This window comes from Dysidea avara, chromosome 1, assembly GCF_963678975.1.
Source record: "Dysidea avara chromosome 1, odDysAvar1.4, whole genome shotgun sequence".
NCBI lineage: Eukaryota > Metazoa > Porifera > Demospongiae > Dictyoceratida > Dysideidae > Dysidea > Dysidea avara.
This window is the reverse complement of record NC_089272.1, coordinates 23,678,633-23,690,635: the sequence shown is the minus strand read 5'-3', so window position 1 is coordinate 23,690,635 and position 12,003 is coordinate 23,678,633. Positions and strand designations below refer to the sequence as shown.

Genomic DNA, 12,003 nt, shown 5'->3' with positions numbered 1-12,003 from the left:
ATAATAATGCTTTACAGAATAATAATTCTGAGGGTCTACCAGTGACCCACACTGATAGCCTAACATACGTTAAAAAATAACTATACACTAACATTTACATACTTAGTTACAAGTGGTTAAAATTGTTAGATGCAGGATTCTTGGAGGAACAGGTAATGGAAACAACAGAGTGAATTGTCAAAGTTAGCTAGGAAATGATTCCATAAAAATTTCTTCAATTTTTGTTTTATTACAGTTAGTGATTGTGTATGATAAATTATTGGCAAAGAGTTCCATAGTCTAGGTAGGTGAAAAAAATAGGAGTTCATAGCTGCATTGGTATGGGCTGTCTTGTGGTGTAGTTTGATTCCAGAAGATCTAGTAGAACCAGTATTGAAGCTGACATAGTTCAGGATATTGAACTTATCTGTAGGAGTTTTAAGTGATTTGATGAAAAAGAGGATGTCAGATATTTCATAAATATACATCAATGGCAACATACCTAGTTGGGTCAATCTAGTCCTGTAGTCTGAAGTGTAATCAGAGAGTATGAATTTAGTAGCACGCCTTTGTACTTTCTCAATTAATTCTATGTCTTTCAACAAATAAGGTCTCTACAATGTGGAGCAGTATAGCAATTTAGATCTCACTAATGATATGTATAGGGATTTTCTAGCCTGAGGACAATGCGAATCCTTGAATACTATGCGTAGCAGTCCAAGTGACTTGTAGGCTTTAGAGGAAATCATTTCATAATGCTTTCTCCATGACAATGAGTTAGTGAAAATAATCCCTAGGTCTTTGCAACTGGGTGATTCATTGATTATATGGTCATTTATGATGTACTGAGAGTTGAATTTACGATGGAAGCTCGTGAATACAAATTTAGAGAGGTTAAATGACATATGATTGTTAATAGTCCAATTAAATAAAGAGTTGAGGTCTTCTTGAAGCTGCTGTATGTCCAGTATGGAAATGATTTGCAATCAATAACACTACGGATTCCCAAGCCTCCCGCTTTACCAGCAGGGAGATAGACTGAGCCCACCCAGAAGAACTGATGTTTATGTTGGTAACAGGCTGGAGGAAAGTGCGGATTAACTCATTAAACTTCTCTAAAAGTCCAGAAACCCTCCAGGATGGAGAAGTGCGCAGGAGATTTCAGACTGAAACAAATATTGGGCTGCAATTAGAGTATATCGATCCATACGTACTATGCACTTTGCCCATTTCTTGCAGGTTTTCACTGATAAAATGCAAATTATGGCATTTATATTTAGCATACTTGTTGCAGCCCAATATTTGTTTCTGAAATCTAGGTTTTTCAAAAAGCTGATGCAGGAATTTTACCCATGTATTTCTGAAATTTCACATTCTCCAAAAAAGGATGCAGGTGGTGGACCAGAAACATATTTACCAATTGGAGTGGCCTTATGCAAGAATGGAATACTGCATGAATCAGTACTGGGAGTCCACGAGATTGATATACTCTGATAGAGCAGTCACCTAACTTATGTAATAAAACATTCAGAAGATTTGGTTCTGCTATGTAATTAATTCAACCTGTCTCCATTATCACATTAAGTCCACATGTAAACAACAGCATGAGTCTGTCTGAAATGCCTTAATTTATTGCTGTATGTGTTTACAGTAAGCTATCGTAATGATAGTCATTGTTATATTATTATAGGAATATCCTATTTGAGTGCACACGTATCACTAAAAATACTCTTAGATCCAATCTCAAAGCATTCAAATCTCCTGTGGGTGCATGCCCCCAGACCCCCCAGTATTGGCATGCTTTGCCTGCTTGTATGCTTCACACACTAAGGTACAGTTATGATTTTAAAACACTTTGTAGCTTAGAGCCACTCCACATGACTTCCCCCCTGCCCCTGACTGGTTATTCTCCTACGTATTTTTTACAGGTTCTTCTGTTATATATGCATCTACACATTTTGGTCAGGCAAGGGGCCTTACTGTATAACAAAATGATCCAGAGGGATTTATGTGGTAGCTGCAAGAAGTAAAACTGACTATGTCATACATCTTCATGGACATCGTAATTATGATAGAAGATAAAGATAATTAAATTATTGTTTGATAGTACAGAGTCATGATCCTTGAGCATGTAAAGCAAAATGGCTCCAATTGTCCCCAATCAGCCTGTCAATCCTATGCATGTACATGATAATGATACCCATTTCATTTTTCTGCATAATAAAATTTGTGATGAATACTTTATTTAATTTATCAAGGCGTGTTAAGAGTGATAAGTATGCTTGAACAATGGCAATTAGCATACCTTGGATACTTTCAAAAACAAGTTTCCTGTGTGTGTAGGTACGGCATATGCACATTTTAAAGTTACCACTATTAGCTACAGTATAACACTCTACTTGCAGATATTTATGCTTTAATAATATACATGTACATCATCTTCATTTTGAGCAAGTTAATAGGTATCTATATAGCTATATAAGATAATTGTTGGAAATTCTGCGCATTGAGATATAGCCACTTCAACTTGATTAGTTAATTGTTTACAGGTGAAAATATCAAGAACATATAGGGACAGTATATAAATAAAACTAGTAATAAATATCAGCACAAGAGTAGTGCAGAAATAACAATGTACCAGTAAGGGGGAATAATCTTGATGAAATGGTGACAGCTTGCTGTCTTACGATCTTAGTGTGTTTTGATATTTACACCAGTAATTTGTAGGTGAATACTACGTAGGTAAATGCAGAAGCTAATGCTTAAGATAGTGATAGCTATTTTAGCTTAATTTTCTACTTATTAAATCTTTTCAATTTGCAAAAACATGACCTGTGAAACAACTAATTATTATTATTGATAAGCTGAAATGTTGCCTAAACCACATACAAACTCCAGCACCTAGAATGGCTTGTTCAGCTACCCACAAATGCTGGGCTCCTATTATGAATCAATATACTATTAAAATATTCTCTTGCCAGATTAATAGAATAGCATCTACTTTCATCATGGCTCTCCACAGATATCTTTTTTGGAATACGCTGTATAACTATCACATATAAAACAGTTTCTTATTTTCCAGGGCACAACCTATATAATTATGTATATAGTACTTTGAAAACCATGCAATGATTTACAAAAAAAGATATATGTATACTCGTATTTTTATTTTACTAGTGCAAATGTGTGGTACATTTCTGCTGACACTGTACTTCAATATTGGAAGCATAAAACACAGTAATATTATTATGCACCCACTATAGTTAATCCCATACAAAGGTTATTAAAGTCCGTATTACTGTAGTATCTATAGTGTGTAGAAAATAATCTGTATGTCAATTTCTTTAATCAGTAGAGCTCCTTCCTGATTAAGAAAAAAAACAAATACATTAATTTGTATATGTAGTACCTGAGACAATATGTTATTTATTAAGACTTTACAGCACAAGTTCTGAAGGTTTGTAGGACTCCTCGTCCTACAGCCTGTTTAAAGTTGTTACAGAAAGTATGTTTGAAAAGGATAAAATTCCATGACTGGAACCAAACCTACAGCCATCCGATTAACACTTGAACGCTTACAGGAGTCTGCCAGCAGTCAAGATGTCTTCTCCGTGTTAATTTCAAGTATTTGCATCCATAGGAACCTTAGAGAGTGACTTTATTATCTCAATATGTGACCTAATTATAATCAGATTGAGAATTTGAAAATATGTGATTTTAATTATTGGGAAGACCAAAAGCTGCAAATTTTGATATTTTCACTGTGAATGCAGCTAAAATATAACTAGCGTTTATAACTTACTTTAGTTCATAGCTATTAAGCTAGCTACTAGTATGATTCTGAACCTTTTCACAACAGTATCTGCAACACAAGCATGCACATGACCGTGCATGGTTGGTGCATGATGAGCAGGTAAATGGTATATTAAAATTAATAGCTGAAAAGGTTTTATGGAGTCTCAAGCCTTAATAGGGGGCCACTCAAAGTGATAGATGCATGTGGGAATCTGTCCAAGGTCAGTGGCATTTCAAGGTGACAGCTAGAGCATTCCACTGGTATGTGTCTCTCGATTCCACTTGTAAAAATCAGCAGCCTGAACAAAATGTTTTATGCACTTTTAAAAAGATTATAATGCATGCCCAGGTGTGACCATGGAGCCTGGGGGTAGGGGAATTAATATCATTAACAGGGAGTTGATTCCATAATTAGTAGAAGCAACTGAAAAGAAAATTTATATTATGTACAGTGGTGTAAATGTGTAGTGTAAAATTTGGTCACATAATGATTTGCACATTGTACAGTACCACTATTTACTGCATGTGCTCAGTGTGTTGGAAATTACACCACATGATTTCATGATTTTCCAATCATACTAGTACAATTTAATTTAAAAATGAAGTAGGGTTCCAGCAATAAAAAGTAGCAATCAAGATATATGAATGATGGTAGTTAATACAACACAAGTATATGAAAAATTTGGAATTTTCAACTAGAGTAGGGACCATAGCACATCGATAAAAAGTACTGAAACAAGTTGCAGGATATTAAATCACAGTAAAACAAAAAGAAGTGTTATATCCCTACTGTGCTCAAGATATCATAACGGAAATGCACATTAGGGATATATAAAACTTCTTATTGTTTTCAACTGTGATTTAATATCATGGACTACTGCAACTTGTTTCAGTACTTTTTATTGATGTGCTATGGTCCCTACTCTAGTTGAAAATTCCAAATTTTTTCATATACAGTGTACTTGTTTGTTAACTTTTTTTGTAAATAATCTTATTATGACTGGTGAACCCACGCATATCGCATCTGAAATGGCGCCGCGTGCCCCAGCTATATCAATTATCGTCTGAAAAGTGAAGTATCCATTACGCTTGGTTGTCAGCTATGTTCAACCCGTTACACAGCATTTCGAATCAAGAACTTTTCCGGAAGCACCTCTACAATCTACACATACCAAACGAAATGGTGCTGCACCCCAATTTTATTAATTACCATCTGAAAAGTGAAGTATCCATTACGCTTCGCTGTCGGCTATGGTTACACAGCAATACGAATCAAGGACTATTTCAATAGCACCTCTGCAATCAAAATAGTCACTATGAAAAATATGGACGATTTCCATTTAGAAGGGAAGCCATCATGTGCTCATGCCAAACCGACACCTTTCCCTGTCAGCAAAGATGAATTGGACACAAAGGAGGACACTGGTAAGTCCATGAAGAATGCATTGTACGTACTGCGGTATGCCAAAAGGCACCTGTCAGGCCGAAGCAACGTTGAACAGTGAAAAAATCAAGCCCATAGCCTTAGCCGTTAGCGAGTTACGCTTGTCTGAAGGCATCAGTCAGTTATTTACTTACTTATTTACTTACTTACTTACTTACTCAGTCAGTAGAAAATTCTGTCAAATAAAAAAGAAGTTAAAATTCCATAGCAACTTGTTGAAAGCGTTTCGGGTCGATCTGAACTGAAGCTTGTCTGCAGTTTGGGCTTAGTTTTACCTAACCAATACTGCCTCATCGTCGTCAGGGAAAATTGAGGCTGATTTTTCGGTGATGTTATTTTGTGGGCCACACCTACTCCTTTGTGGTCCCTACTACACAGTTACGTACTATCGTACTGTATGATAGCTATGTGGGAAAATCCCTACATAGGCATGTTACCACCATCTGTTCAATTTCACAGTAGGGATTGTTCTCACATAGTTATGTCATTACATGTTTCTGTATCGACAAGCTTTAAGCCTTCCCACAAGTCCCTAGAGGGATAGCATTCACTAATTAGCTACCAGCACTCAAATCTCCTGTTTCACTACATTTTAGTGCTGGAATCCTTAAATTAACTGTACCAGTTTGTTAACTTTTTGTTGTAGCATGCATAACTATGTTATACACATGTGGCTATGACTGCTTTATTAGAGTATCTCAATCACTACTCGCCTTGAATTAGCTTTGCAATAGAATAAGGGGCATGGATTTCCATGTCTATTTTTCCACTGTAAAAACACAGCTGATTGCAACTAGATCATATAAGGGTATTGTACTGATCATTGGTGGCATGTTTTGATCATTTAGGGATGTGGTCAGACAATGCAATCATTATAATAGTGCAGCTACTTGTATCAAGTCCACTTACAGTAGTGTAAGCACTTTAAATAGTCTAAAGCTCCTCTAAGGAAAGTGCCAATGTGGAAAATTAATGCATCAGTATGGTTTCCTTGCAGGGGCAGTAGCAAGCTACATATGTAGTTATGCCCACCCACCCTCCTCCCCCTAAATAAAGGTATCTCTCCGCTCTGTTTCCTTGCAGACAACCATGTGCTTAAAAATAAAAGGAAAGGCAAAGTGCAGAAGGAAAATATTTATCAAAACCAGAAAACGCACATCCCACCCATGAGTTTGTTATTGTGGCATGAAATGGTGCTTCATTAGGTTTTGGCTTTTTTTGCAAAAAGTCAATATTCAGCTGTCTGTGAGTGTTTTCTTGTTTTTAATCACTAAGGTTATTCTGTAAAAGTGATTTTTGTCATATATGATGTTCTATATATGATGGTTTTTAATAGTAGAATTTGGGTTTCATCCATCATTTTAGGAGGGGGAACAGGACTAATATTCAGAACACACAATAACAATCTCAATTACGCAAAACAATTTTGCATAAATATCACACATATACTATACCTGCTGGTTCAGAAATGCTGTGATTGTAACTCTGAGAGTTTCCCTTGCCACTAGATTCATCAGTTGGTAATGAAATAGACTGTATAATAGACAAGTACAAGGAAAAATTAGGAATTTTAATAAAATATAGGGATCGTTGAAATAAAAAGTAGTAAAACAAAGATATACTAGTGGACATTTACTCCCTAATTCAGTCTAGAAAGGTTTTAGGAATTAAATGTCCACAAGTATATCTTCAAGTCTAGGCTACCTCCCTTGTTTCACTGCTTTTTATTTCTACGATCCCTAAAACTTCCTATGTTTTATTTGTTTACTGCTTTTGTAACATAATTCTGGCACAGTGCATACCACAATAAAAGAAAGAATGGTGCCATGCTTAATGTTTTATCTGCGCACTTACCCCAAATATAAATGTGACCGGATTTCACATAACAAGGCTTCCACACACACAAAATCAAACTTACGGTTTTACCAGAAATGGATTGCTGGTCTAATACACTATCATATTTCACACTGTACTTCCTTCAGCACTGACAAGTCTGGTTTCTGTAGCAGCTTTCTTCCGACCCTGTCAAAGCCACGAGTGTGAGATTGGCACCATTAAATGGCCATGGCTTTGTGATAATGGTGTGTAGTGAGCTGGGACTTCACAGAGAGCTCGCCAATAGTGTTCTCAGTCAATTTGGAGTAATTTGAGGGCCATGGAGGGCCATGGAGAGCCCAAACTTGGCCTCTGGATTCCAATCGTCTTCTTACTTCATTTTATACCCGTATATTAAGACCACCGTCCACCCCCACCCTCCCACCCTATTACTACCACCTGTGATATTATTATCCACTCGAAAAAAGCTGCTCAAAACAGGGCAAATTTTGGGTATCAGAAATGTATACACCCACTCAGTGATAGCTAGTGAACAGATGAACAATTGGTGCAAATTTTGTTTGCACAGCTGTAGGCACTGGGAAGTTATTACACAATGATTCCTTAAAATCGCCATATCTCCTAACAAAGCTTTGTGCGTCGAAGCCTTGTTTTGTCAAATTCAGTCACAAATTACATGAACCAGCCACTACACTTTGTTTTCAGCTATGTTCAGGATATTAAACAGCAACACACAGTATGAGAAGTGCCTATGCAAAATACGGACAAAGCCATCATGAATTGACACCTTGTGCTATCATCAAAACACAAAGGAGGACAGAGGCATACCACATTATTAGTATAGACACCTGGAGTGTCTATTTCTTACAATCCACTTGTGAGCCAGCTGAAAAATCCTGTTGCTCCTTGTAGCAGTACTGTTGACATCCTTTGACAAATCGTGAGTTTCATTAGTTACAACTAAAGCCACTGCAATCTTATACATGACCCCCATATTTACCCCTGGCTTTAATTTAAGACCCAGCATTTATTTGAGCCCGGCTGTAATACAGATATATGTATACAGTAAGTCAATGATGCGTTCATTGTATTGTGGTATTTCAGACTAAAGTGCATGACATCTAACAGTGAAAAACTTACAAAGCCCATGGCCTTTTGCCTGTGTGAAGGCATCAGTTAGTCAGTCAGTCAGTCACTCATCCAGTGTGTCGGACAGTAGAAAATCCCACAGATTTTTTAATTTTAAAATTTTAGATTTTAAGGCACTTTTGGGCTTGGCTATACCTATAACCAATTGTGAGAAAGTGCAAACCTCTATTAAATTACTGTCTAATGTATTTTTTGCTGCAGAGGCATAATTACAGTACATTTTGCTTTATTTATTTATATTTTAGCCCAAAAATAAATATAAAACTCTTCAAAAAATGCCACACTGCAGTAATATTTGAGGATACACTGCTAATCACACTACCGTTACTTTTAACAATGTATCCTGTACTTATGAACACTACATGGTGCTACTAATACTAGGTGATGATAACATATAGTATGTCACTTTAAAACAAATACTACCACTTAATCAAATAAATTACCTTAGGTAGTCGTGATGTAACATCACCTTCACATCCTACACAGGGATACAGCTATCAGAGAGTACCTTACTGTACCACATTACCATACCTTTAGCCTGTAAAGATGACTCCATGTCTTTAGCTAATGCTTCAACTGCAATGGTACAATGTGTCTTCATTACATCAAGCATTACATAAAAACTTTCAGTGTATCCAGCTTTCAAAGGCCGTGCAATATATTCCAGTAACTTCATATTCTTCTCTGATTATTTGATATCAGATGCATCATCAACAGTGATAATTCTCTTTGTTATGAAGTGTGGTATTAGTGTGTGGACATTGAGAATTCCAGTTAAGTTGGAGTAATTTTCTGTAAACACCGTTTCTTCTGGACATTCTTTCAACTGCCCTGATGGAATATATATAAAAGTCAAATCTATGTGCATAGCAAGTAATATCAGCTGGTGGTACAATACTGTATGTAACAGATGCTTAGACACTTATGTACAAATACACTTGCACATGTATTATAATTTTAGAAATGCATATCTTACCTGGAAATTTAGTTTGCAGTTTTATATTATTCCGTGCCTGTACAAAAGAAATTCAACACATAATGTAATGTATACTTGTATACAGCACTAAGTGTCACTGTTACTGCACTATTGTTGTTGTTTAGGGCTTAACTTCAAACAGTTTTCTAGCTTGTTTTGAGTTGAATGGTGCCACTAAAGTATGACTGCATGCTTGTGAGCTAGAGCTTTCTTATAAATACCTGAGCATGAAATAATAATGTTCAAGTGTTGTGCTTAGCACAAGATATTGGATACTCAAACACAGCCAGTGAATCTCTCATAAAGGTAGCATACATGGCAGTAGTCGATAGCTATGCTCATGGTAAACTGTATATAAATTACATTAGTGATAATAAATAGGGCTTATATTTTAATTGCAAAATTATATTAACCTGGGTCAATAAACAGTATAAACAGAGATTATACATTGTAGTATGGAAGTCATTGAGGAAATATGAAGGGCTGACAATATATTATGACCTAAGTCAACACATAAAGATGAAATACCATACCTGTGATATTTTTGAATGTTCACACCACAGCTTGTGTGATTTTAATTCAGTCAATCCATGATTTTCACAATGTAATCCACGAGGAAGAGATTTTTGACCAGTCATGTGATCTGATAATAGAAAAATTAAACAAGGCTTGGTTTTGCAGTAAAAACCACACTTGAGATCAACTTTATTACATGAATGTGTACTGATTTGCTGTAGTGCAGTGATTATTGTTTGTTGGACATCAAAATGAATGGATTCAGAATTCTCTTCAAATTCTGACTGAGTTACTTGAATTTCTAAGTGTGAAACTTTGTCAAGCAATAAAATGTATTGTCCAGACTCGGCTGCACAGAAAGCAACAAAGTTGGAGTAAATGCATCTCTTTCCAGGCAGTTCAACCTGGAGTCTCCAACTCTTGACCTTTTGAACTAACTGAACAACTAAACAACAAAATACTCCTCTTGGCAAAGTACCAGAGTTAAATTGTATAACAAATTCAACACCATGAATAGGTGGCATAGATTTTAACAAATCAGATTCTTCATCCTTGTAGGAATCTAATATTGCTAACATCAGATAATCTCTACTGTCGTTTGTAGGATATTGTGTGATGATATTCAAATATTTAAGCAATTCAAGGAAGGACTCAAGTTTAATGCCTCCCAGAGAATCTGTATTGATTTTGCCAATTAAAGATTTACTAAGAATGCCTTTAGATTTCAGATTATTCAAAGCCTTGTGATCAACAATTGTTCCATCAAACGAACAACAAACAAAATTTGTCAAGTTGGTAAATAGCCACTGTGGGTTGCAAATTACAAACTCATCCATGCCAGGAACTTCATGGAAATACAACAAAATGCCAAACATGTGATGAAATCTCAATGCAGCTTTAACTTGTAGTTCTGCAGTATCATCATCACAACCTGAGATCAATTTTTTGTACATTTTCACAACATCAGAAATGATCATGAAATGACTTTTTTGTCTGCCACATACAAGCCTAATTTCCATTTCTAATATCATCCAGGTTACTGGTACTTCATAGGTAGCTTTTTTATCCATAATGGTTTTGATCTCAGTGCGTATCCTATCTACTATTGTACCATCTAAAAATTCTTTCTTTCCAGCAACTGTATTGTCTACTGTAAACAATGCTTTTTTGTCATAGTTCCAAACTGATACACTACCACTGGGTTCTAGTTGTGCAATTAACTTTTCTACTTCTTTGTTAACTTTATCAACCTTCTCTTCTTTAACCAGGTCAAGGTGTGTTCCCACAAAACACAAATGAGACTTATAATCTTCATCATTTTCTGAAGGTGGTACTGGTAGTACACCTGGAAGGGGAATATCTTTGACTATGGAATCATTCAGCAATGCAGTGAGACATTTTATCAAATCTTTGTTGGTATAATTCAATGGATATGGTTCATAAGATTTGATACCATTTTTGTAATGATGCACTAATACTCGCTCATCAAATCCTTTAGCTCCCAATACATGAAGCATATTTAAGACAACAAACGTAACAGTAGCTGAAGTATTAACAGCTGGTAACATGTTTATGAACTGTGGTTGACCACCAGTGTCCAGTAATGTGAGAATGTCCCATACTGGAAGAGGCTCTTCAAATTCTTTTGTGAGATTAGGAGACTTTGAGTATAATCTTTCTTCCACAATAACATGTGCTGGTGCTTTCATTGGTGGTTTGTGAACTTTTGGCTGTGCCAGAGGTAAATCAGTTGACCTGCTATCTTTTACAGAAGCTGCCAGTGGCTTTGCATCAATATCAGTTTCTTCATTACATTCCACACTTTTTGAATCATCAGATGTGGGTTTAGACAGCAATTTGTAATGAATACGTAATTTGAGTTGATGAAGTTCTTCAGTTGGATTAAGATCAACCCACTTAGTCCCTTGTATCGTAGCCTTTCTTGATATCATAATTTGTTGAGTGTTGCCAAGGCCTGTACTATGGTACTTATCCTTAAACTTTTCATTTTTGAGTGAGCGAACGAAGCTGGTTTTTCCAGCCCCTGATGCTCCACAAAATAAAATTTTGGCATGCCGTACCTTCATTGTATAGCCACCTTTTTTTGCTTCATCCATCAACTGTGCTACCTGTTCATCTGAATTTACACAAACAAGCATACAGTTATGAATCTTGAATCTAATGCAACAATAACAGTAGATAGCAAACAACATCTTGATGGATGCATGTGGTTCTTTTCTTAGGTTATAATTATAAAGATGCCACTAATGTTTATGTATAGCACTGGTAGTCTGGTACCTGCCTACAT

At 36.0% G+C, this 12,003-nt stretch overlaps 1 protein-coding gene across 1 annotated transcript in view; it reads right to left on the bottom strand.

Moving 5' to 3' along the window:
- Positions 1 to 3,110: 3,110 nt before the first annotated feature.
- The window catches only part of LOC136259933 (uncharacterized), a 42,966-nt gene continuing 34,073 nt past the window's right edge, over positions 3,111 to 12,003 (bottom strand). Inside the window, exons 6-11 of the mRNA XM_066053511.1 lie at positions 9,713 to 11,832; positions 9,180 to 9,216; positions 8,735 to 9,034; positions 8,647 to 8,681; positions 6,673 to 6,751; positions 3,111 to 3,343 (exon numbers count right to left, since the gene is read on the bottom strand). Of these exons, the coding sequence (XP_065909583.1) occupies positions 8,892 to 9,034; positions 9,180 to 9,216; positions 9,713 to 11,832 (2,300 nt within the window). The 3' untranslated portion in view covers positions 3,111 to 3,343; positions 6,673 to 6,751; positions 8,647 to 8,681; positions 8,735 to 8,891. The remainder of the gene's footprint in view (positions 3,344 to 6,672; positions 6,752 to 8,646; positions 8,682 to 8,734; positions 9,035 to 9,179; positions 9,217 to 9,712; positions 11,833 to 12,003) is intronic.